Raw genomic sequence first — 24,763 nt, 5'->3', positions numbered from 1 at the left:
CTCATCGCCCAACACACAAGGCCGCCCACCGCAAAATCAAGGCCTTTGGGGAAATCCAACAAGAAGGAATAGAAGAAAAGGCAGAAACCCGCCAATATGCAAATCCCTATCATCCTCCTCTTCCTGAGCACAATCCTGTGTCTCGCCTTCGCCCACCCCATTATCGACCCCAACAAGGACAACAACAACAACAACCTCGCACACAACCCCCGTATCAACCACAACCGCAACCACCTCGAGCACCCCATCCAACCAAAGAGACAATTTCCCCCTCTACCGTTCCCCATCCCGCCCCCTCCACCACCTCCACCCCCGCTATTCCCCCCGCCTCCGCCGCCGCCGCTATTCCCACCTCCGCTTCCGCCCCCACCCCTCTTCCCGCCTCCACCTCCGCCTCCTCCTTTTTTCCCGCCTCCGCCTCCTCCGCTTTTCCCGCCTCCTCCACCCCCTCCGCCGCCGCCTCCTCCTCCTTTGTTCCCGCCGCCGCCTCCGCCTCCTCCTCCTCCTCTGTTCCCGCCTCCACCTCCGCCCCCTCCTCCTCCTCCGCCGCCGCCGCCGCCGCCGCCGCTCCCTCCATTGCCTCCACTGCCTCCGCTGCCTCCTCCACCTCCACCTCCACCTCCACCACCACCACCCCCTCCTCCGCCACCGCCTCCTCCTCCGTTCTTCCCCCCAAAGCCTCAATCTAGCGCCATCGCCCCGGGACCCCAATCCAGCACTATGCCTAATATCCAACGACCTGCTCATAATATGGGCATGTAAGCGGGCGGAGTCCACAACTGATCCTATCTATAACATACATGGGGGAGAGATGACGAGCAAGCTATTGGACAGGGAGGAGCCGTATGGGGCACTAAGGGAGGACGAATGGTTTGTGTTTTATCGCGAGGGTGGATTAGCAGTTGATTTTGATTAGTTGGTTAGTTGGTTGGTTATTTAGTTGGGCAATTGATTTGTGTTTCTGTTTATTTGATTGTTACAATGGTGTGTTAACGTTGGTGGATCGTGGGATAGTGTTGTTAGGACATGTAGTATGTTCAATTTTATGGATATCAGCCAAGGGTAAGTGGCTTAGTAGTAAATTGGGTATATATGTATGTGTACATGTGGGTATGTGTAGGGTATCTTTAGCCGAGTTCATTTCCAAATGTCATCAAATGGATGGATATACTGAATGAATGAATGGTGTCCACAGGGGCTAGGGCTGATAAGGGGTATTTAAAACAGATAGAAACTATAGACAAGAAAAAGGGGGCTGCTTCAATGCTGTGCCCTAAATATAGTGATAATATCAAAAATGGCAAGGGCAGACAACAAAAAGGAGCAAAAAGAGAGGCGTGAGTACATGGTATTAGATTGAACGAATGTCAAGTCATCAGTAGATGAGTAAAGAAAAGACTGTTGTATATATATATCAGTGAGTCACGTACTCGTTGGCGGTCTTGAACACCTCCCGCTCAGGCATATCCGGCCGTGCAGGAGGCGTGACTCCGTCAGTCGCGGTCCGTGCAGCGGATGTAGACAAAGTGTCGAGATCGGCTGAGCTGCGCGGCACGGAGAGGGCATCGACCGAGTGGCGGGCGGAATCGCCGTCACCCAAGACTCCGATGACGCCCTTGGCGTGGAGCACAGCGCGCGTGCTTGCTGCGTCCACGCCGGTTCCAGTGACGGCTAGGGACGGGTCGTCGATGGTGCTGGTGTCGTCCGCCATGTCGGTGGCGGTGATGCCACTGCGGATTGTGCCTGAGCCGCCGTAAGATGTAGGTCGGTGCTGGCAGGGGAGGACTCCGGGGGCGTGGAATAGGGCTCTCGTGCTGGAGTTCTCTTCCGAGAACTTTTTGTCGTCTTCGTATGCTGGCAGCACGATCAGGGGGCTGTTCGGCGGCTTGTCGTTACTGAAATCTCGGCGATGCGAGGAGCTGGCCTCGCCGTTGAGACGTTGTGGGATGTTCTGGGGCTGTGTGTTGCTCTGGACGGCCTTTTCGGGGTTTGTGACCGCGGATGATGTGGGACGGGAGCCTTTGATGGACGCTCCCGCTCGTCCGGCGTCAACGCTCGTTCGTCTCGAGCGACCGTCCTTCTGGTTGCCCCGTTCTATAGTCCTTTCGTCGTGCTTGCTGGCCCAGTTGCTCCACATCATCATCGGGTAGCTCTTGCGAGGGTTGAGGGTAGGTAAGACCTCCGAGGCTTCCTTTCTTGCTGCCAAGGAGCACGCTGGAGGTCGCTCTCCCTTGAATCCGCCGAGAGACGAGGCCATCTCTGTGGCTTGTTGCTCTTGGGCCTGGCGCTTTTCTTTGGCATACTTCTTGTCCCACTCCAGCTTTTCCGCAATCCAATGCTTGACGAGTTCAGGGTTGAACGTGCCGATCTGCGATTTGTGCATCTGAAGAGCTTCAAACGAAGACGGGGGGTCGAGGGGGTAGATATTGCCTCTCTTGTCCACCCGCTGGCGTATCATATGGTCTTTGAAGGCCGGTAGTGGGTCCCCAGCTTTGCCGACCGAGGACACCGGCAGCGTGTTGGTCCTCTTCATGCCGGTTCCTTGGCGTGATGGGGTCTGTTGATCGACTGAGTTGGTAGAGGACACAGGAGAAACCTCGTGATCATCGAGGATGTCAATCTCGGACTCTTGAGCGCAAGCCAGCGCCCACGCTCCAAACTGGGCGATCGAACGGAACATATATTTGGCGGGACGTGTGAAACTCAACGTCGTCGCCACATGGCAGAGGTCATCCCAGACCTGAAGCTGCACATATGTGCCCGGGTACTTATGGAGCTTTTCCCGGTTAGGGTCGTGCTCATCCAGGCAGGCATCACTCGGGGGGTAAGCCGCTGGATCCGCGGCTTTATGGGCGAGGTAGATCTGCTCGTCCCGTAGCTTTTCGCCCCCGCCAATCAGAATCTGGAGTGGGGGCAGACCGCCGAGGGAGGCCTGCATAGCGGGCGACACAAGCGGGTGGCCTAAGAGTTCATTTGGCGCGTATGTGTGGACCTGATCTTTGACCTCGTAGACCTTGCCATCAATGGGGACTTTGATACTCTCCGGTTCATCGAACATGCACTTTTCCCCACTGGGCAGCTCCGAAGATTGGTCACCGGTGGCGTCGCTCTGACCCTGCCTCTCACCCTCCCCAGAGACCGGCAACTTGCTAACCCCTTTCCGGATAGCCAGTATCTCGTCGGAATTAGGTGGGGGCCAAGCAACGGATGGTTTGTGCCTAAAGCCATAGCGGGGGATATAGTCGCCGGGGTTTTCCTTCACAATACTAGGAAAGGAATGGGTGAGGTCAACCCATGGTGATAACAAGATTGCCCCTGCGGGCAAAGGCAATCCCTGGTCCCGAATGATGACGAGCAGCCTTCGACTGATTAGTTGACCATCGACCGTATCGAAGGGTTAACTTACGACAACGCAAGACCACCTCCTGCAGAATCTCCAGCAAAGATAATCTCTTTTGCTTTATACGTATCCAGGAGGTAGAGATAAGCAGCTAAGCAATCCTGCAGAGCGCACGGGAAGGGAAATTGCGGGGCCAGGCGATATTGTGCTACATAGTATGTCAGTTTCGTCCCCTTGCATTACTCGCCAAAATGACAGAGATGAGCAATTGCCAACTCACTGCGCACATCCAATCAGTACAATCGCCCAACGTAAGCAAGGCGGGGTTTCTTACCGTGTGAAGATCCGGCCCTGCAGCTTTCTAGCGTGGCGCTGTATCTGGTACCGATGGGAGTCCGGACTCCCGAAAAAATACGCGCCACCGTGCAGATACAACATGATGCGCTTTTCGCTGGGATGGCGACCATTTCCCTCCGTCCTGCCGTTGTAGTCATTGCGCATCTCGATCCACTCCGACATCAGGTCCTCCGAGGGCCCGCGCCACTGCCACCATTCCTTTCCCCCGACGCGGGCGATGCCTCTGGGACCGAGCTCATCAATAATCGCGGTGGCGGCCGTCGACAGAAACTTGTCCGGAATGGAGAGCCGTTCGGTCTTGACCCAATAGGGCGAGGGGACGCGCTGGGAGCAGAAGCGCTGAAGGTCCTCGATGGTGTGTTTGGAGGAATAGACCAGGAACTCGCGGATAATCCGAATGCCTTCATCGTAGGAAATATGAACAGAAGGGGTGTGGTGGTGCGACTTGCGATGGATGTACTGGGGACATGTGTTGTCAGCGGGGATCGGGAGCGTCACCGCCAGCCGAGGCTATTTAGGCCGAGCAAATGGCAACCCACATGAGAGAAGAAGGTCGATACGACAGTTGGCGTGAGGGCCACACTCAACGCGACCATATTTAAAGGCATTGTGAATAGGTTGTAGCTGACAATGGCAGCTCAACGATGGGCATCCCCTTGACGGGGAAGGGAGAAGTTGGGGTGTATACTATGCACGAAGAGAAACCGAGCCAAAAAATCGAAGGCTGGGGAGAACAGGCGTAAGGGATAGGAAACGAGGGACAGTATGCAAATGTAGAATAAAGGTAAGACTAAAAAGCAACTGAATTCATGGTGAACCCGTGGAAGAAAGACGGTCAGGGAGGCAGGGAGACTTGAGGGCGAAGAGTTGACGAGGCCAAGATATCTCGATGTACGCCGTGGGGACAAACAGTCAAAACAGCGCCAGGGGGGTGATGATGTCATCTGTCGCACTTCGCCCGACGACACTAACTGGAAGCAGAGGACAACAGCTGTTCCCAATCTCCTGCTCCACTTCAGACCCGCTTGTTGGCGCATCATCATCAGTGTTCAGACGGCTAGTGCAACGACAGCAAACGGCGATTGAGAAGCTCAAGCGGACATAGTTGTATTGAACGAAATTCACATTTTCCTGCCTCCGTCCCCGCGGTTACCTCCCACAGCTATACTTATCGCCTCTCGTCCAGGCAATACGCGGAAGTCACAACAAAGGGGAAACAACAAAAAGGCAACAAATATTTGACTGCGCAAAGAGACATCAAACAGACTAGCTTCCAATTATCCACCATCATGCCACCCGATTCAACTCCTCCCACCATGAAAGCCTGGCTGTACAGCAGCACAGCCGGCGGCCTAGAGAAGAACCTCGTCCTAGACCAAGCAGCGCGCAAACCCACCAGCCTCCGCGCCAACGACGTGCTCGTCCGGGTGATCTCAGCGTCAATCAATCCAGCCGACTACAAAGTGCCCGAGATGGGCGCCCTGACCAAAGTACTGACCGGGACGCCGGCGACCCCCGGGATGGACTTTTGCGGCCGCGTGGAGATCACCGGCCCGTCCGTGAAGGGCCTCGAGGATGGCCAACTCGTGTACGGGACCATGGGCCGGCCGGTGCAGTTCGGGTCTCTTGGCGAATACCTCGTGTGCGACGCGAGCGTCACGGCGGCCTTGCCGGAGGGACTAGATCCGGATCTGGCGGCGACGGTGGGCGTCGCGGGCCAGACGGCGTACCAGGCGGTGGCGCCTTACGTGCAGTCCGGGGACAAGGTGTTTATCAACGGGGGTTCAGGCGGCTGCGGCATGTTCGCGATCCAGATTGCGAAGCAGCTGGGCTGCCATGTGACGACGACGTGTTCGACGCGCAATGTCGAGCTGTGCAAGGAGCTGGGCGCGGATGAGGTGATCGACTATACGACGGAAAATGTATTGCATGTGCTCCGGGAGAAGGGTCAGGTGTTTTCCCACGTGGTCGATCATATCGGGTTGCCCGGTGAGCTGTACCACGAGTGCGACGCATTCTTACTGCCAGGGAAGGCGTTTGCTCAGGTGGGTGCGGAGTCGATGCTGACGTTCGTGAACCGGATGGCTTGGCCTAGCTTTTTGGGCGGGGGGAAGCGAAAGTACGTTATCCTGCTGTTTAAGAACAAGAAAGAGGATCTGGTTCAGGTGGGCGAATGGATCCAGCAGGGGAAGGTGAAGGTGATTCTCGATAGTGTGTATGATTTCGAGGATGCGGTCCAGGCGTTCGAAAAGCTGCGTTCAAAGAGAGCGAGGGGAAAGATTGTCGTCCATGTGTCAGAGAAGCCTTGACATCGGATTCCTGTATAATGAGCTTCTGTCGTAATTACTTCGTCTATTTAGGTATCCACGAGCTTAATAAGTGATAATGTTCGAAAGCAAAGACGACGGTCAATAGGCCTAGTATGAACCCTTGGGACAAAGATTCGCGTATTCAACAATTTCCCCCCTGTCCTTGGAAGGTTTTGTTGGACGAAAACAAACTAACCTGGGCGCAGATTCAATTTCCGAGATGCAAGTAACCGGGGAGAGGCAAAACAAAGAAGCCCAATTCACCGAGCCGTGTAACCATCAGCGATTTTCTTATAAACACCCGTGTAGCATCATTTTCTCCTCATTCACCACTGACCTTTTCCACTCTCGCTCTTCCCAGCTGAAGAAAAATAGAAAAAAAAGAAAGGAATAAAGAAAAGAAAAAAAAAAAAGGACAGCAGACACAATGAAGGCCTCCACCATCCTCTCCGTCTCCATCTCCTCCGTGGTCATTCTCTCCACCACAGCAGCGGCAGTAGCAGCACCCCTCCAAGACACCAGTCTCCTCGACAAAGCTTTCCGCGAACTCAACGCCGACACCTGCGGTCAGATCTGTGACGGCCAATTTCCCTGCAAGGGGAATTGCAACAAGTGTATCAACTTTACCTGCCGTCGTAAGACCTCCCACCCTGTTTTGCGTCGCATAGAAGTTGCCCAAACACTGGCGATGGTAATATAAAAGCTAACACCCAGTATTCAGATCTTTGAGCAGCATTCAACCTACCCAGGCCAAGGGCACGCGTTGATCGGATTCAGTCGATGGTATGGTACCTGGGTATCCTCATCCGTCCATTCATAGATACATCGATCTCATGTCTACCGCGGTCTGGTCGGACTGAGGCGGGCAGCCGTAACATACTTATACTGATTGATAGTGGTAGACGGCTCTGGAATCAACGCTCCTCCTCTGTCTATTACTCTTCGTGCGGTCCATTGCGTGGGCGGAGTGGATGATGGGCGGCGACGGAGATGACGAGTGGAGAGAGGTAGTCGCCCAGGCTTTGGCGGATTGATCAGATCATTGTCTGAGTCTAGTCTCCTTCTGATGGTTCAACCTCGCGGATTTTCATGTATCATATTGTCGAGACGGTATCAACAACCTGTTCCTTGAATATTTTATGGGTGTCAAACGGCTCGGTGGACAATTATTATGCCTTGCCCATCCACATGTACAATAGCATCCCCTCCATCTAACACAAGAACCCAAGTAAATCAAGCAGGTAAGTATACAGATATCTAGTGGTAGTTGTACAGAAACAACCCTACCCGAAACCCATTGGTTAACTGGTCAATGAGTGGACCCATACCAGAACCATCTCGACCCACATTATCCACACACCTGGAACCAAAAAAAACCCCCATCCAGAAAGAAAAAATGCAAAAAGAAAAGCCCAACGCGGGGGTCGAACCCGCAACCTTGAGATTAAGAGTCTCACGCTCTGCCGATTGAGCTAGCCAGGCTAACTTGTTGAAAGGGGATGCTGTAGAGTGCGTTCTATACTGTATTCAGCTGGCAGTGACTGTCGATCACTGTTTCAGGTATGGTGCGCGTTTTCATGGTGTTAGTCTTCTATACACAGAAAGAATATAATACATGTGATAAAAGGTTAGGATAGCATAGTAGTCTCAAATCCGCTCAGTGATGATATTCTGCACTAAATTTGAGGGTGTGATAATAACATAGTAGACACACTTAACCATATCATACAACACATACAGTACGTAGAGATATATATAAACAAAGCAGGTTTGTTCATAGAGATGGCCTGTAGGTGGCGCACTTTTCGCTATATACCGTAGAAGGCTTTATAGTATCACAGCGTAATTCTCTTTTAACCACGCAGACGCCTGTCTCTACACGTCTCCTTTGATCCCGTCGAACCGAACGTGACAGGCGCCCCTGAAAGAAACACTTATACATGGGACTTGCCATACCACCAGGGGACTGGCAGTACCCCCTAAAAGCCTCTGTTTCTGGGAAATAACAAGTCTAACCTAGGAGTCCGACATAGGGTAATCCCTTGCCAAATGCGCTTATATTTATAAGAACTTTGGGTCCGAGGATCCTAGATTTATCCTAGTGTTGAAGTTCCAGTCGTATAGAAGATGTAGTCCCAATTTTGCTCAGTGAAGTGGTTACTGTTCCTTCCTATCTTGGGGAGCTTGTCCGTGCCTTAAATATACCCAGGAAGTAGCCTTTATTTGACATCCTGTTTGGCCAAAGCATGCTGACAGGCGTGAAAAGCATTCTTGCTAATCAAGTGTGAATTTATATAGAAGATAAGCCCCAGATATAAGCTGTTGATGCTACCTTGGAACGAAATTTTCTTGTTCATCTTTATTGCAAAATTCCCTGAACACCCTTATAAGCAAAAAATTATACTCAGCTATAGTCACGGAATTTGGAAGATACCAGCCGGTGAGCATCATGAATCAACAAATCGAAGAGTATGAGAGGGCTCTTGCAGCTCTTGGGTCCTATTCAGAAAACCTGAAAATAAGATCTACTAATTCTTGGTTACTGATTACTTTGCTGTGAATGATTATCCTAAGCTTGGTAAGGTCTTCGGGGCTTACCGAAGTATTACCTCACTTCGTTTTCCTAAGTACTTTACCTATCTCTTCATTCTCACATCGTTTTTTCCTCATCTTCCTCTTCATAATCCTCTTTAGACTCTCTACCTACCTACTACTTACCACCTGCCTACTACTTGCTACCTACCCAAGATACCTACCCACGATCCACTTGTCCTCTAGCACACATCTTTCTCGCATCTGCGCCATCCCTCTTGTCTCCATCAAAATGACGGAAACCTACTTCTTCCACAGCGACATCATCGGCAAAGAAATTCATTTTTTTGAGAATTATGTCTCGACCTGGATTCTCGAACGTAAGATAGGTGAGATGAACGACCAACTGACCGCGCTTAACTACGAGGAATTTCAGAAGGCTTCTGGAGCCTATGGCACGTTCATCTGCTCCCAAAGAAATAACAGGAACAATGTCGCGATCATCAAAATCTTCTTACAGTGCGTGTATTTTATATCCTCCCGGCTCATGAATGGGAGTCTCACCAACGGGGAACTGAAGCTAATGTACCCAAGGGTCCCCTATCAAGGGTCTGAACATGCCATTCATGCTGAAAGAGCCCGTCAAGCAACTCAAACTTTGCCTATGGCTGGCCAAGAGCAACTGGATGCCCTGCGTATCTTGACCGCCAATCACTGCGTCTCGACCCCGACTCTTCTTTCCCAGAAGATTGAACAACAGAGCCAGGATTCCCCGCTTGTTCCCGGAGGTTTTGCCGTATACCTTCTAATTGAGCATGCCCAGGGCATACAGTTGACCGAAGCAATCTTTTGGGCCTTCAAGCGACAGGAACGCGACAGAGTTCGCGAAGCAGTAAAGTCCGCATGGGAGTACGCTTATGCCTTTCTAGAATTCAATCCTGAATACACTATGTGATCAATAAGCGCTGATCTTGACCCAACAGAAAGGCTGCTGCGGCGGGGATTGCAATCAACCCTGGAACACTTGAGAACATATTCTACGACCCTGTGACCCAGAGCGCGTAAGTACCTAATGTCCACCAATATCAAACAGACGGACTCCTAATTCATGATGCTTGCCATTTGCTTCAGCATCTTGACAGGATTTGAGGGCAGCGAAAAAGTTCTCAATTCCCGTCGGACTTGGAACAACAAATTGTGGGTGTCGTGGGACCTAGTTGTTGAAGGCCCGGGTTTTAGTTTCAACTTTTTCGATGACTCCGAGCCTGACATGTCCAGCTGCAAGTTCTAAAACGGTTCCTAGTTATTATCCAAATCGATCGTCTGCTAAATGTCTACTATTTGCCAAATGACCCCCTACATTCTTGAAACACTGTGATTATTGTCTCACAATGTCGAGCCCGGCGTGAAGTCCTGCGATAAGGCCAAGTCTTGGGTGTAGGAACTGAATACTATCCATTTCGTGACATGAGGAAAGAGTTATGCGGAGTGGATGTCACTGGACAGGTGCTGATAGATCCACTACGCTATTTTAGATACGGTATAGTGTGAACCGCCGCGGCGGGCGGGCCACTGCCTGACCAGTGTATGTACGTATCCCCAACTGGCTTAGAGAGCATGTCCGGTTCAGTCACTGGATCACAAGCATGGTTGACTAGATATATCAAGTTTTGAGATGATGATTAGCTTAAGTGAGAGTCTCGGAGCGGATATCCACCGCATGATTTGCCCTTATATTGGAAAATGATTACATAGTACGGGGAGTGAGTTGCTTTGATCGAGGTTGCAGATTTACTTGCTAGCGATGGAAGCATAACAAGTTCAAGATATTATACAGACACCTTGCTCATACGTATTTGCAAAAGGATGCATTTGAACATCCTGACACTTTGACCAGCATGGCCAGACTGGCTTCGACTTACGCGGACCAAGGACGATTCATCGAATCCGAGGACTGGATGCGGAAGAGTGCTAGGGGCTGAACATACGACCAATCTGGCCAGCGTGTTCTTCTTACTATTCAAAAGTAAGGTACACAAGATTTCCTGCTCCCAGAGTAAAAGTAAAACTTATCAGGTATAGCCAGCCGATTTTTAAAGCCAACAGCATTGTTTATGGTAACATGATCTTCTGTAAACACCCTTTTGAATTTTGAGCCGAAGGCAACAAAGGAAAAGTATAGTACTGTTGCCTGAGAGCTGCTCAGGCAACAGCTCAGCTCTCAGGCAACAGTGCAGGAAGGGCGTTGATTGATTCCCCAATTATCTTCAGCCTCGTCTCCTTAACCACTGCAATATGTAGAGGTGTCGACTTCCAGGAGCAGGACTCAAGTGAACTAGGCAGAGAGATATGTACAGATTAGAGGTGCAATACCTCGGAAATGCAAAAACCCGCGGTTCTATGCCAGAAATTTCAGACATCCGAGTGGATCGTTGACCTACGACTCACAGCTGGACGAATACCTCCTCCTCTTCTCCCCCCCATCCTCCTCCTCAACCAACATACCCTGGACAGAAGTCTACGGTCTACAGACTATTACCTACGGTTCGTCCAATGCCATTCATCGCCATCCCTACTTAGAGAACCCCGGGAATTCCAGCCAGAATCAGGCAGCGGCGTATCGCGGCTAGGTTTGCAGGCCACCATGTGAAGAAGAGGGGAACACGATCTAATATTAACCTCCGCCAGGCAGAATCTCAAGGCATACTCGCCTTGGCCCGTGCACAGATCGTACGAATCCCCCGTGGTGACCCATTGTACGGGTGGCAACTTTCTGGCGGAGCCTCTTGTGACCCTGTGACGGTGAGTGTCCCGTGGGGTACCGGATATTTCTCTCGTTTGCCCCCTCTTTGCCCACCCCCTCCCCCCTCCTACAGCGCCTGGTAGAGTCCAAAAAGGTAAATGTGGGGGGGGGGGGAGGTGGTGTTGGTATTGTACTACACACCTGCGCGTATTGGAGACACGGCAGAACCAAAGTATCGGTAGCGAGTTCCAGCAGAAAGTGCAAAGCACTGGACGAGAGCGTCGATAAAGCTGGTACAAGAAACGGTTCCAGGCGCCCGTCATGTCTCGATAGGAAGAGAAAGGCCCATGCAAGACAGACAGAGTATTGCGCGCGTTAACGGCGGGCCGATCAGCGGGCCGGGATCAGAAGCTTGGAATTGACAATCGAAAGGCGTGGTGATGCATCTCCGACGAGCCACTGTGGCAGGATTGATGATGACGGCGGCGCCTGCATGACGCTGGTCGGAAAAGGAGGGAATAAGCAAAGAAGCGCTCGTAACCAGTCGTGCTGTGGCTGAGGCAGTGGTCAATGAGGCTGAGACTCTTGATCCTTAGGCCGTAACCGTCGCGCGCTTAACCTCTTATCATTCTGGTGCTGACGACTACACGGGCGCCCTCGTGTCCGCACCGTGTATTTTTAGTTTTATTTTTATTTTGTTTCTTCCTGCAAATCCGCCGTCCCAAAAATAGAGACCAGGGAATGATCGTCCAATTTTGATGGGTTACCGTCTGGACGGCACCAGGAGGTGTCGCGTCTCAGGACGATGGTGTTGGGCGCGTGCGGCTCCAATATGGAGGTAGAATGGGAGATTCATTCATAGCCAACGATCTCTCTTCAGTCGCTGCATGTAATAAGCCGGGCAATGTGTGAGGAACCGGTTTCCGAGTCGAGTGTTGAGCGGTGGAGGTGCAGTTCGTGGGCAGCTTGGCAGGTAACAAAGGAGCTGAAAGATGACTGCGCCTCAGCAACACGAGAAAGCTCAAGCCACAGTTCGGTGATTTCATCACGGTTGACTATTGTGGAGGTTCCCTATGGACAAAGACGAAAGGCGAAGTATGACTCGACGCGACCCCGACCACCTCGAACGGGTTAGATCGGATCAGAAAACCAGGGTCACAGCCAGTCATGGGGAGAAGTGACCACATGGATGGATGGATCATGCAGGAGAGAGGGGCGGTTGACCGACCATCTCGAGGAGGAGAACGAATCAGGGACTGTTGAAGAGCATCAACGACGGTCAGAGAGAATGAAAAAGTCAAGAAAAGGAGGAAAAAGAGGACACAGCCGAGATGCACCAGCCACAGCCTGGTTTACTACTGTAAGGAACTGGTTTTCTCCTGTCAGATTGACCTTTGGATCATCTGCGCGCTTTCCACACTTTCCCACACTTTTCGGTGTTTTTTATTTATTTTATAATTATGATGAAATGATAATTATTATTATAATAATAAATCTTTTTTTTTAATTCCTCGCTTCCTGTGACCAATGCCGTCATTGTGGTTGATTCCTCCCGCGTCTAGGTTCCTCACCCCCCCCCCCCCCAGTACCAAAATATGGATGCCTTTGGCTTCGCCTCGAGACTATATAGTTCCTCCTCACCCCCCCCCTCTCTCCTGCATTTCTTTACTCCTCATCCTCAAACACATTCTCATACTTCCTACTTTCCAAGCCCCAGCCAACTGCAATCCAACACCACAGTAACTACTACGAATAGTTACTGCCTACTCCAACAAACAAAACCATCTCCCGTCTTGCCCTAAGCCTTATAGTGAGAGACGGCCTTAAAGTCCGCCCTCCAGTCTCTTTACATACAGTCAGAGTGTCTCCTCTCGAGCCTTTTTCTCGTTTCCTTTGGCCTCCGCTCCCCCCGACCATTCGGGATATCCTCCGTCGTCGACGAAACCCCCGCGGGCGACCCCAGTTGCGCCGCACTAACACCATGCCCGCCCCTATCGTCGAAAACGTCGCCGAGCCCGTCGTGGCCGTGCGCGATCTGGAGGCCGACGAGGAGTACGTGATGCTTGCCTTTGAGCGCCACGCCGACCATTGCGCCCAGTGTGTGGACCCGCTGCGGGTCCACGAAGAGAACGGTTCCCTCTGCGATCGCGGCCACCAGTATGCGCTGAACGTCGCCGAGTACCTGTACAGCAAGAACGGCAAGGCCTACTCGGTCGTCGACCGCGAGGTCAACCAGCCGACCCTCGTCAAGATCCCTCGCAACTGCCTGGCCGTTCGCGGTCTGCTGCTGGCCATGGAAGACGGCCTGCACCTGCACCGCCAGGAGCAGGAGTTGCCCGCCGCCGTCCAGCCACCCGTCATCAGCTACGACGCAACGTACCCCATCCCACCCCGTCGCACGGCGACCCAGCCTGCGCCGGTGATCCACCACGAGGTGATTGAGCGGGAGCCTCGCACGCTCAAGCGACGCCGGGTCATTGTCTACCCATCGCCTCGTGATTCGCCTCGTGACTCTCCCAGCCGGGGCTCTCTCTACGAGGCCGACGTGGCCGACCGCGTCGAGCGACAAAAGGAGTCCTCGCGCATCTATCGCCCGGCCGAATATCACCGCTGATCGGGTCAATTTTTTATATTACACGTCTTGTCATCGTTTCCCCAAACGTCTTCCACCATCGCTTTGCATGCGACTCGACCCGCGCATGGAGACCCTACTAAATCCCGCGATTTAGTGCCCGCCGCGACTCCCGCCGGCACGAGCCCTACCCCGTTCGACCCGTTTATGGGGCCGAGCTTGGCGGTTCTCCAGTGTCTCCACCGCGTGTTGCCCTGACTATCTTCCTCGATCTAGAGGTGTGCACCATTGTCATTGTTGTTATAGTACTATCAAGTCCACCACCAAAAAAAAAAACAACATGAAAAAAATTGAAAAGACAAACATGCCAGAAAAAAAAAGACGCACAAAAAGGGCAAAAAAGGACCAAAAAAAAAGAAAGAAGTAAAAATGAAATTGAACGGAGAGACGAGAAGAGAATTACGTCGGAGGATATGCACAAATCTCCACCAGTTGCCCTGAAGTGACTCATGACTGGAGGTGACCTAAGGACTGGTGCATGCGTTAGGGGGGGGCTGACCCCACCCTCCATCACGGGGGAAGTTCGAGTGATTGGTTTATTCATAGGATGATCTCTATGTTTTTTTTTTTTCTCATTTGTTTATTATGTGCCATGACTGTTATTATTATGATTTTTCTTTTTCATGTATTGTGATGAGTGTACCAGTGTGATATTCTAATAATATCTGTCATCATACCCAACTGTTTCTATAACATGTACATTCTTCTACCTAGACTATATTCTCCCATAATATCATGCATACTCCCCCAGCCAGAAACCTCTTCTAAACATGTATCTCCACCCCGAATCGTAGTCAAATATCCAATGCATACACTCCCCAGTTAGCCCGGTTTCACCCCGTTCTAAACCAGCAAGGATGCGAAAATCTCTTCTCATCAAAGTGGGGGTGTAGTTTTCGTCGATGCTCGTGCGCTTCTTGGTGGGGACGATCCTACCTACGCGGTCACTGCTTTGCAGCTAGGGAGGCGAATACTCTCTTACTTAGTTACTCTCTACTACTGCTTAGTGAAGAGGGGTAAGGAGGAAGTCGGCGACTTATTGCCGACTCGGAGGTTGAGCTCTGGCTAGACTTTGAGGCGGATGAGTAAGGTGATTGATAGTAAGAATTCGTCTTGTTGGTGGGGTTGGATGTGTTTTGTTTTGGTTGTGGGGTGGGGATTAAGTTGCAACTGTAGTATGGACATGGGAAAGGATAGAAATTCAAGAATGCCATGGAAGTTAATAGATGGTACTTTTGAACTGGTCAAGGCCTGTAGTCTACTTTATAGCCTCTCGTAGTTTAGTACCAGCGTAGGAAATGATACAACAAAGGGACAGAAAAAGAGATGAAAAACAAAGGGAAGTAATGGAAAGCAGATAATAAAACAAAACTTGCAATAGAATAGACAATACCTTATTATCCTAACCCCCCGGCATCTCCCGTGCCACACATGTATCCAAACTGGTTAGGGCGATCATCCTTGTATAGGTCTATTCCGCCGCCGAGCTTCTGTATACAAAGTTAGCCCTACCCGCTTCGGCTTCACTTTTGATAAATACTCTGAATAATGATGCTTTCCAGCGACTGGATTCTGCTGGAGACTTTTAGACAATAGAAATTGACATCCCATCACTATATTTCTTAGGTTCGTCACTGCAGAGCAGACAATGCCTCGAATAGGCTTAGCGTCTGTCTGTTGACAGTGACCGTTGGTAGCAACGGTGATCGTAGACACTGTGAGAAGTATATAGACCTGTTTACTTCAGTTCTTATCTTGTCTACTCTCTTCTTCATCATCATCTCTTACTCTCTGCCATCTCTGTGTTCTTTGAATCGCTTCATCTATCCTGTCATGCTTTTGTTTGTATCTTAGTCCAAAACCATCTTTATCAACCACCAGTCGGATAACCAACACCATGTCTGAGCTCGCGTGGAGCGAAGATCAGTTGACCAGTGTGCTTCTGAGCACTCTCGACGCTGACCCAAACAATCAAGAGGCAAGTCCATCTCCGATCCCATCTAGTCTCTGCTTCCAATATCTCAAAGCAACCTAGCCCTAACATGTCACCAACCAGGACCTCTCCCGCTACCAGCCAGCCCTCGACGAGTTCGCGAACAGCAAAACCCTCGAAGAACTCGAGGTGGAAACCGAGGGAATCTGGAAAGAATATCAAGCCCAGTCGTCCGCGTCTGGTCCGTCTGCGGACGAGGCCAGCGACGATATCAAAATCCCTTCGACCGAAGAGCTGATTTCCCGCTACAACTGGACACAGGAGGATGTCAAACGTGGATACAAGGGGTATGTAGAGATTCTTCAAGCCCTTGGATACTCCAAAAGCGTGCATGGTAACTAACAAATATATCTGATTCTAGCGGCCCCGTCAAGTTTCAATACTTTGACAACCCTGACTCTAATGGTCATGATCATAGTGAGGAGGAGATAGTGGTGGTGGAAAAAGAGGTGGACGTCATCAGCATCGCCAGCTCTGTGGAGAGCACCAATGCCATGACCACCACAATCTCGTCTACCGACTCCGGCCAGCTGCCAGAGACTGCTATCAGCATCCCTCGTTCTCCTGCAAGCGCCAGCACTATTTCATCCATGAGCACGCCCACCGACTACAGCATGCTGTCAGACACTGGTACCAACGTCTCTTCTTTTACACGCGCCAGCACCATGATATCCACGGAGTCGCCCGGCGACTCCAGCCTGCAGTCAGAGTCTGCTAGCAGCATCTCTTCTTCTCCGTCAAGCGTCAGCAGCATGGTATCCACGGTCTCGCGGCCCTCCGACTCCAGCGAGCTGCCAGAGTCTACTATCAGCGTCGACTCTTCCCCTGCACAGAGCCCCAGTACCACTGGCACACCCAGCGACTCCAGCGAGCTGCCAGAGCCTGATATGAGCGTCGACTCTTTCCCAGCGCAGAGCACCAGGGCCACGGGACCCGGGAACTTGTCCAACAATCCCAACCAGCTGCCAGCCCCTGCTCTCAGCACCTCTTCTCTTGCGCAGAGCATCAGATCCATGCTGCTCGCCAACTACCCGCCCGCTGTCCCCACCCAGCGCCCACTTCCTGATATCAGCATCTATCCTCCTCCCCAGGGCACACTGGCACCCATGGACATACTCCTCGACCCCACCAAGCTGAGAGCTCCCTACACCTTCCGCACCGCAACCCAGCCCTCGAAGGAAGCATCCATGGACCTTCCAACCCGCCCCGCGCAGCTCCCCCCAAGCCCAGCTCAGCAGCCCCCAGCCCCACCCCCCACCATCTACTCCTCCCCCGCGCCACGCGCCCAAACAATCATAAATACCCCCAACGCCCCAGGCGCCCTTTCCTCCCCCCTTCTCAGCGCTTCAACCCCCAAAATTCCAGTCCAAGAATCCCCCTGCATCGCTCGAGCCGCCCGCAAGAGACGCGCCGCCGCCATCAACCCCACCGCCGTCGCTCCTCCCACCGACAACAGCAACAACGACGGCAACGCCCATTTCGAACCCCAGATGGGCATTGAGCGCTTCCTGATGCAGGCGTTCCCGGACGAGGTCACCCCGTTGCAGAAGCGGCGTGTGTTGAATGCTAGTCCGCTTGGTGAGCGCATTCGCTATTGCCGTGCGCCGACGGCGGATATGGCGTATGGAGGTCGGAAGTTGAGCGTGCGCTCGTTGCGGGGCATGATTTTTACGGCTAGGTTGGCGGAGGCGAGGAGGGTGGAGAGGGCGGCGAGGGCTGCGAGATATGTGGTTGTTTCTGCACAGGGTGCTGCGGACCAGGATGTTACTATGGTGGATGTTCAAGCGGAGCAGTAGTGATGCTGGGAGATGATAGTAAGTCATATTGACTGTTTTACTGTTGCCAAGTCGACGCTAACTAACAGGCAGCGGTGGGCTACGTGCAAAGATTTTACGAACACGGAAACGATATCAAGACAGCTATCAATTCTCACGCATTACGGCCACATTTCTCGCTTTCTTGTCCTACAGTTTGTTCCTGGGAGGACACCACAAATCGATACCCCTCTGGATGGGACAGGAGTTACCAGGACAGTCGATACTCGTATCTCATTTCATTTCGTCTCTTGTTTCCATACGCGAGTCAAACCCTGTGCGGACTATTTGGGTCTCATGTTGGTCAGACTATCTATCAAGTCCAACCATGTACAGATCCATTGGGACCACTAACTGGGCAGACCTTCTCATTGTATTGAACTGCTATCAAAATTTCACTATGGAACCACGACGGCAACAAGCCATTCCGTGCACATCTGTTGATTCCTTCGGAGCAGGCAGGCAGGCAGACATGTATGTACATAGGACAGGATTCTGACTCTTGTACCACAATCTAGCTAGCTAGCCAATCCAAATTACAGATGCATTTCTTCATATTTCGGCTTCTTCTCTCCCGTGCTCAATCAAGACTTTAGGTGGTGGTGGTGGTGTGCATGCATCCGTGCATGCATCCATGCACGCACGTATGTATGTCATCTGGCAGATAGCGGGGTGGGATGGATGGATGGAGATGGTATCCCCGCTGTGGCTGGTGTGTACTTTTACTAGTGTGAAGGTAGGCAGGTTGCACATCATGCACGGATTGTCTCACGATCCCGTCATAGGATGGGGAAACTGGGCTAATGCAGTTCCGGTTTTGTTGCCACTGGCTAGACTGACTACCTTGTATATGGATAATTCTGTACTATACCAGATCACTGACTTCTATGTATATTACTAGATAGATATGTAGATTTATGTGATCAGGAATATAAGGGATTATATTATAATTCTATAACATCCATCTCTTTTATATAATCTCAATATCGGATATTTACCTCGATATACATCAGGATGAACATTCCCCGCGACGATCTCGTCGATCACGGCACGTTGATCCCATGACATCCTCCTCCTTACTTCAACTATTAATCTACCACTCGTTCTACCTAGTATACTCCAAGGTAGATACACTGCTCCCAGGCTAGTCCATTAAACTAACAAATCGGCTCATCACCAGACAAACCATCCGAATCTTTCCCAGTAAAACGCCCCCACCATGACCCCGTCTATATCGCTAGACACCCGCTAAGTTCCCAGGTATCACCTATCAGATTTCGTCATCCTCACCCTTTATGGTAATATGACTATCCAAGTATACCTCCCAGCTTTTAGTTTATATTATTCATCCCTTCGGCAAGATGCATCCTCACGCGGGCGCTTGCATGTGCGTCACTGTGGGTGGATTGAGTAGTGTCTTGTGGATCGGTATGCTGATCTTATCGCTTTTACCGAGTTTCTCTCGCCCTAAATTTAGTATATGAGTATCTACTATGTTTTACTATAGGATGAGAGTGACGACAATAATGGTAGGCTATTCCCAGCCCACGCCCAAACAAGTATCTGAACACCGGTCGACCGTTCTAGGCAGCTGCATGGGGAAAGTAAGGGGAAGGGGGCATCATGAGGACTGTGTTCAGGCGTTCTTGAATGCTTGGTGTGTGGAGGAGCTGTTTTATAGTTTTTTACTTCTTTTTGTGTATATATTAGAGTTTCGTCTTTCCTTGTTCTTGTTTTTGTGTGAATGGTGGTACGCTTTGCCTATTTTGTTATATCATAATAATGAGTATGGGTGCTTGTATGAAGACTCTTATAGTATATGTAGACAGTTAGGCAGTAGAGATATCGATATAGATACAAGGTACAGGTAGTTGTGGAATCTCTAGCAGTCTATATCGCGATTCATATCCCAGCTGAATGCAGGATAGGGATACCCCTATGGACAACCCCGCAATATCAACATAATAGTAGAGATTGTATTTTTTTCGCTTCATTAACTTCAATGATTTGTTAATTCATCATCTTTTATTTTACCATCTTCAAGAAAATTCAGCAAGTCAGCTGCCCCAACCCCGGCAGAGTCTATCTGCCCACCTCGAAAACAAGGTTCAAGCATTCACCAGCCACACCCTTCATCGTCGCACTGGCCAAAAAGCATGGATCAAGATCTGCAGGTCTAGTCCGATGCTGTTGTGCTATTACTCATTTATCTATCTTTCTTGCATGGTTAGGTTGGTGTTACCATCATGCACTATAAGATGAACTACTATAACAGGACATGGCTGTTCACGGTGATCCTACTGGTATGCTGCTTGATAAGACCGGTACCAACTGTGTGGGGTAATAAACACATCAACAGTAACATCAATAAAGTAAATCCAATTAGTATCAACTTAGACCATCAATCTACAGAACGAATACGTGGGGTAGGAAAGTAGAGTAAAAGTGGATAGAAATCCATCGACGCTATCCCCAATCCAGCAATTCCCAATCAGGCAGTCTCAAGCCACGTGACCTACCCTTCTCCCGAACCCAAATTGTTCCAACCTCCGTCGCAAACTCCGACTTTCTCCATCGCAGTCAACCTCCGACAACGACCACCATGGCCAAAAAATGTACCCCCCCTCTTCCCCCCTCCCATTATATGCCATTCCTGTCACGAACACATCGCTAATATACAAATCAACTAGCTAAATCCCGCACCGTCGCCGTCCGCCTCATCTCCATGGCCATGACTGGCTACTTCCGCACAATGATCCGCCCCCGGACGCACCGCCCGCTCAGCATGCTCAAGTATGATCCCGTCGTTAAGAAGCAGGTGCTCTTCTTGGAGGCCACCAAGGGTGGGCGCAATAAATAGATGATTCATCTGTTGCTCCGTCATTCCTCTCCTGCTTAATTAAGCAATTAGTGGGAGGGGAGGGCGGTTGTGATCATCTTTTTTGCGCCTTTTCTCGATCGATCGACCTGTTTATCTATTTATCTTCCTATCGATATATCGCTTGTGCTCGCCTGATACGCCGTGAATACGTTACTTCGATATTCGAATACGCTGGTTTATGGAATTCGGTGCGCGCCACGTCGTGAGATGGATGGGTCATGGGTGATGGGGATGGGTCGGTCAATATTGTACATTAGCGGTGCTGCGGCGTCAGACTGCGGAGGTCTCATTCTACGACTGTACCGTGAACGTGATCGCGCTGTATGTTATTTGGTTTGCATTTGGGCGTTTAGAGCAGTACAATCTGGGTCAATCAACGTGTTCGTTATATCATGAGAAAAACGCAATCATCCATCTGTTCCGTTGACATCCATTCTGATCTTGTCTGCGAAATCAGGGGGAAATAAATGTCAATAGAACGATACAATATACTTCAAGGATTGGATAGGATATATATGGTAATGTATAGGATACGTTTGTCGCTGCTCAATTGATCATCCCTCGTTCCGGCACTAGTTTTCCTTGTTGAACCGCGCGTTGTAACGGGCACCTGCTGGATCAGCACGATTTCTGATGGAAAACAAACATGCCTTACCGCGTGCTCTCCGTCCCCTTGCCATTCGACCCGGGGGTTTCTGGTTCCTCTGGTTCTCATTTATAGAACCTGGCCTGCTGCTTCCCGAAGCGAGCTTGGCGGGGCTCGTCTTGCGTTCCAAGTATTCCGGTACCGCTTGCGCTCCTTTCGGCGTGCTTTCGTACGAATGCTTCGTCTTCTTGATCCGGATGGGGCCCAGGTTATCAAGGTGGGAAGAGTTGCGAGAGACTGCCGGCGATGCATGTTGGGGCTGAGGTCTGACAGAAGTACTCGCCCCAGACTGGCGTATCTTGCTGTATGTTCGTCGGTTGGCGCGAGTACGGGGCTTTTCAGTCTCTACACTCTGAGATGATGCTCCATTTTGGGGGTGATAGCGTTCTCCGCCTGGAGATGGTTGACTTGCTGTGAAGGTCACTGCCTTTGGCTTCACGGTTGTCTCTTGTCCATTGCTTTTATTGGCGACTGGTTTCATATTTGACTCAGGGGCATCATTATCTTCACGCGTCGGAAAAATCTCACCCGTTTCACCATTTCTCCCTGCTGATACCGAGCCTGATTCTGCCTTATCTGGTATAGTACCAAATAAAGCCGCCATACTTCTGTCGCAGCTGTCTGGCGTCGAACAAGGGGCCGGTGACAGCTGCTGGCGAATGCTTGAAAATGGCACGATGCTACTCGGCTGCGAATCAGGGACGCACGCAGTCCTGCCGCTGGCCCAGTCAGGGCCAACTTTGTTCATCTCCATCGACATCGAGGCCACATTTCTCTGGACACTCTGCGTCCGATATATCACCTCCGTTGTCTGGACCAAGTTTTGTCCGGCGGTTCCTCCTAACATCGGCGATGAAGCCAAAACAATGTTCTTTGCAGCATTGGGGGTCATGCCAGCAGTAGTTCCATTGGGTTGGTGCGTTGATGAGGCTTCGAGAGATTCGGTGGCCCTAACTGATGGCAGAAGCTTCTCCAAACGAGTCAAAGTTTCTTCAAATGGCTTATCTGGTACAGCAGTACCGGTTCTCTCAACCATCTCCTTAATCTTGCTCATCCACTCATCGGCATTTTGAACTCTCCGGAGCAAGGCATGTATTTCACCTTTAGCTTTGGCCTTGCCGGTTTCAAGAGTTGATTTGGTAACGTTAGCTTCGTGAAGCTTATTTTGGACACCTTCAAGCATTTCACTCTGCTTTAATATTTCCTTCTGAAGAGACTCGATTGATTCTTGGTGGTCATTTGACGACGCGAGATTTTTGCCGGATATTTCGGCTAGCTCAGTCTCAAGATCGGAGTTCTTTTTATTGGCGACCTCAAGTCTCAGCTGCAGGTCTGCTTGCTCCAATGCGTTCGTGGTCTCTAACTCCCGAAACCTTTCTATCTCCACCTCTTTCTCTGCCAGTTTGGTGGCATCATCTGTACGAGAGTCTTCCAAGTTGTGGATCTGTTTCTCTTTTTCCAACATCTATGTCTATTAGTATTTATCCTTGAAAACGGGCAACCACACGGACCAGGCATTCGAGATCATCGTGTTCCTTTTTTGCTGAAAGTTTGCTTTCCTCCTGTTATCTATTAGTATGATTTCTGTGGCGCAAGCTAGGATAATACCAAGTCTATTTGGGCGCCACGCAGCTGCTCCTGCAATTTCTCCACATGCATCTCAAGGTCGACTTTCCCCCGAGAGAGTTGGTGCATTTGCTGTTCGAATCTTGCTTTTGTTTGATCTCTAGCAATGACACTCGCTCTACTCAGCTGCTCTCGAACTTTGGTATCCATGTCTTCGAGCTTATGCCTCAAGTCATTGGATTCAGCTTTGAGCCGAATCGTCCACTGCTCTTCTTGCTGAAGTTTCTCCGTAACTTTTGAGATTGACATCCTCAAAGTTTCAATCTCTGTGTCTTTGGCCTCCACACTTTCCCCAGTCAGCAATAAGTCAGAACGTAGAGTCTCTATGACCGCCTCGAGATCTCGCTTTTCCTCGATGCTGACGTATCCTGCTGCTGGAAAGGTTTCAATCTTTTCAGGGATCTTAACTTCAGAAATCGTCTTCTCGAGACGTCCCATCTCTTCGGCTAGACATGCCTCTTTTAACCCAAACCCGGAAAGTGTCTCTTTCACTTCTTCGACACTCAACATAAAATCACCTAATCTTTGTTGCATTGAGTGGAAAGATTCGTCATTCTCTGTGAGCTTCTCCAGCAGCGTTGACCCCGTTCCCACAGTATTATAAGCAATTTGAAGTTGTTCTTTCAAGGTGTCAACAGTATCACTATTTACATCAGCACTTCGGTCAATTTCTTTTGTCAACCGTGCAGTTATAGAAACCATCCTGAGCCATGTTAGTGTACCACATTGGTAAATGTATACCCGACACTTACTGGGTTGTGAATTCATTAGCAATTTGTTGACACTTCTGAAAATCTACCCGCTCGAGGACACGTTTGTCTTTCATGCCTTTCAACAAATCCAGGCACTCGTCCATTGTACGACCCAGTGCTGACTGGACATTTCTCTGAGAGCTTTCCCATTCGGTCCGTATAAGCTCAAATGCGGAATCAATCTTCTGCGATGTCTCAAGCTGGCCGACCCTGACAAGCTCCAGTCCCTTTGCTTGATGAATAGAATGGGATCGAATATATGACTCCAAGGACGCATTCCTCTTGGACTCTCTGGACAGCTGCTGCTGGGTATAGGCCGCTTTTTCGTCGGCACCTTTGAGTTCTTTCTGCAACAGGGTAATCATATTCTCCAGCTCTGTAGAGTGACCTTTATTTGTGTTAACAAGATTAGTCGTTTGAGTCAATCGTGATTTGAGATCGGAAATGTCTTCTGCGATAATTTTCCTCTCCTTATCACAGGCGGCCCTGGCTGCCCTGAGCTGGATGGCGTCGCCGCGAATATTTTTGTAATCGGATCCAAGCTCATTCAGGAAATACTTGAACCTAGCCAGTTTTTTCTTCCATAGTTCCTGTCGGGATCGGTACGTTTTTGCTTCCGCTGACTGCTCCTCAAGTTGATTACCCAGCGTTTCAAGCTCAGCTTTCAGGGCATTGTTTTCTTCCTGCAGTTTCGCGATGTGCGTTTCCATTTGCCGTTGGATGTTGGTTGCAGCGGCTTCACTCTCTTCGCGCACCTTGAGTCTATTGATCAGAAGCTGGTAAATATCCTCCTCGGATAATTGGGGGTTCTTGTTCATGATGATCGGTAGGCCTTTTGCATTTGTCCTTTTTGTCCGATGGGCCTTTGAGACTTTAAACTCATCATTCGCCCGTCTCGTTGAATGCAGGACATCAGGCACTTCTGCTGTAGCTCCACCTGCCATCGCTGAGCGTTCATCGGGACGAGCTTTGCTCGGTCTAGCTTGATCGTATCCAGAATAGATTTCACGAGACCGTCTCCCTAGATATATGTTGGTCTGGCTTATCACTAGTTGTGAGTAAAGACGTACTTTGAGAACCATTCGCCGAATCCGACGATTTTCCATTTGCTGCCGGTAGAAAGGCACCACTTTCACGT

At 50.5% G+C, this 24,763-nt stretch overlaps 11 protein-coding genes and 1 non-coding gene across 12 annotated transcripts; 8 read left to right on the top strand and 4 right to left on the bottom strand.

The window, feature by feature from the left end:
- Positions 1–96: 96 nt before the first annotated feature.
- Positions 97–689, top strand: BDW47DRAFT_124342 (uncharacterized protein; the record flags this gene model as incomplete). Its single annotated transcript, XM_024816237.1, has 2 exons — positions 97–211; positions 259–689. The coding sequence occupies 2 exons, from the start codon at positions 97–99 to the stop codon at positions 687–689; spliced, it is 546 nt and encodes a 181-aa protein (XP_024673671.1).
- Positions 690–1,063: 374 nt separating this feature from the next.
- BDW47DRAFT_102866 (lipase/esterase family protein) lies at positions 1,064–4,562 on the bottom strand. Its single transcript, XM_024811944.1, has 4 exons — positions 4,237–4,562; positions 3,676–4,156; positions 3,407–3,548; positions 1,064–3,359 (listed from the first exon to the last, which is right to left on the bottom strand). Exons 1-4 carry the CDS (start codon positions 4,303–4,305, stop codon positions 1,415–1,417), a joined length of 2,637 nt encoding a protein of 878 aa, XP_024673670.1. The 5' UTR covers positions 4,306–4,562; the 3' UTR covers positions 1,064–1,414.
- Positions 4,563–4,705: 143 nt separating this feature from the next.
- BDW47DRAFT_102863 (NAD(P)-dependent alcohol dehydrogenase) lies at positions 4,706–6,097 on the top strand. The gene has a single exon (XM_024811943.1). It carries the CDS (start codon positions 4,987–4,989, stop codon positions 6,004–6,006), a length of 1,020 nt encoding a protein of 339 aa, XP_024673669.1. The 5' UTR covers positions 4,706–4,986; the 3' UTR covers positions 6,007–6,097.
- A 307-nt stretch (positions 6,098–6,404) lies between these two features.
- On the top strand, positions 6,405–7,086 carry BDW47DRAFT_102862 (uncharacterized protein). Its single transcript, XM_024811942.1, has 3 exons — positions 6,405–6,641; positions 6,728–6,789; positions 6,909–7,086. Exons 1-2 carry the CDS (start codon positions 6,434–6,436, stop codon positions 6,733–6,735), a joined length of 216 nt encoding a protein of 71 aa, XP_024673668.1. The 5' UTR covers positions 6,405–6,433; the 3' UTR covers positions 6,736–6,789; positions 6,909–7,086.
- A 329-nt stretch (positions 7,087–7,415) lies between these two features.
- On the bottom strand, positions 7,416–7,488 carry BDW47DRAFT_t57. Its single transcript has one exon. It is a non-coding gene; the product is annotated as a tRNA-Lys (tRNA).
- A 1,342-nt stretch (positions 7,489–8,830) lies between these two features.
- On the top strand, positions 8,831–9,829 carry BDW47DRAFT_116451 (uncharacterized protein; the record flags this gene model as incomplete). The annotated part of the gene is made up of 4 exons (XM_024814930.1): positions 8,831–9,057; positions 9,133–9,447; positions 9,522–9,599; positions 9,670–9,829. The coding sequence occupies 4 exons, from the start codon at positions 8,831–8,833 to the stop codon at positions 9,827–9,829; spliced, it is 780 nt and encodes a 259-aa protein (XP_024673667.1).
- A 989-nt stretch (positions 9,830–10,818) lies between these two features.
- BDW47DRAFT_11256 (uncharacterized protein) lies at positions 10,819–11,841 on the bottom strand. Its single transcript, XM_024814190.1, has one exon. The coding sequence runs from the start codon at positions 11,602–11,604 to the stop codon at positions 11,074–11,076; it is 531 nt and encodes a 176-aa protein (XP_024673666.1). The 5' UTR covers positions 11,605–11,841; the 3' UTR covers positions 10,819–11,073.
- A 1,085-nt stretch (positions 11,842–12,926) lies between these two features.
- Positions 12,927–13,919, top strand: BDW47DRAFT_102859 (uncharacterized protein). The gene has a single exon (XM_024811941.1). The coding sequence runs from the start codon at positions 13,263–13,265 to the stop codon at positions 13,893–13,895; it is 633 nt and encodes a 210-aa protein (XP_024673665.1). The 5' UTR covers positions 12,927–13,262; the 3' UTR covers positions 13,896–13,919.
- A 1,891-nt stretch (positions 13,920–15,810) lies between these two features.
- On the top strand, positions 15,811–17,702 carry BDW47DRAFT_130819 (uncharacterized protein; the record flags this gene model as incomplete). The annotated part of the gene is made up of 3 exons (XM_024817177.1): positions 15,811–15,891; positions 15,970–16,193; positions 16,268–17,702. 3 exons carry the CDS (start codon positions 15,811–15,813, stop codon positions 17,700–17,702), a joined length of 1,740 nt encoding a protein of 579 aa, XP_024673664.1.
- Positions 17,703–20,314: 2,612 nt separating this feature from the next.
- Positions 20,315–21,081, top strand: BDW47DRAFT_102856 (uncharacterized protein). The gene is made up of 2 exons (XM_024811940.1): positions 20,315–20,335; positions 20,411–21,081. The coding sequence occupies exon 2, from the start codon at positions 20,809–20,811 to the stop codon at positions 20,995–20,997; it is 189 nt and encodes a 62-aa protein (XP_024673662.1). The 5' UTR covers positions 20,315–20,335; positions 20,411–20,808; the 3' UTR covers positions 20,998–21,081.
- BDW47DRAFT_124335 (mitochondrial 54S ribosomal protein bL33m) lies at positions 20,323–20,580 on the top strand (the record flags this gene model as incomplete). Its single annotated transcript, XM_024816236.1, has 2 exons — positions 20,323–20,335; positions 20,411–20,580. 2 exons carry the CDS (start codon positions 20,323–20,325, stop codon positions 20,578–20,580), a joined length of 183 nt encoding a protein of 60 aa, XP_024673663.1.
- A 26-nt stretch (positions 21,082–21,107) lies between the features above and the next one.
- Positions 21,108–22,233, bottom strand: BDW47DRAFT_102854 (uncharacterized protein). The gene is made up of 2 exons (XM_024811939.1): positions 21,257–22,233; positions 21,108–21,211 (listed from the first exon to the last, which is right to left on the bottom strand). Exons 1-2 carry the CDS (start codon positions 22,137–22,139, stop codon positions 21,174–21,176), a joined length of 921 nt encoding a protein of 306 aa, XP_024673661.1. The 5' UTR covers positions 22,140–22,233; the 3' UTR covers positions 21,108–21,173.
- Positions 22,234–24,763: the final 2,530 nt, after the last annotated feature.

The sequence above is a fragment of the Aspergillus candidus genome (assembly GCF_002847045.1).
Source record: "Aspergillus candidus strain CBS 102.13 unplaced genomic scaffold BDW47scaffold_12, whole genome shotgun sequence".
In the NCBI taxonomy this organism is placed as follows: Eukaryota; Fungi; Ascomycota; class Eurotiomycetes; order Eurotiales; family Aspergillaceae; genus Aspergillus; species Aspergillus candidus.
This window is presented reverse-complemented; position numbering and strand designations above follow the sequence as displayed.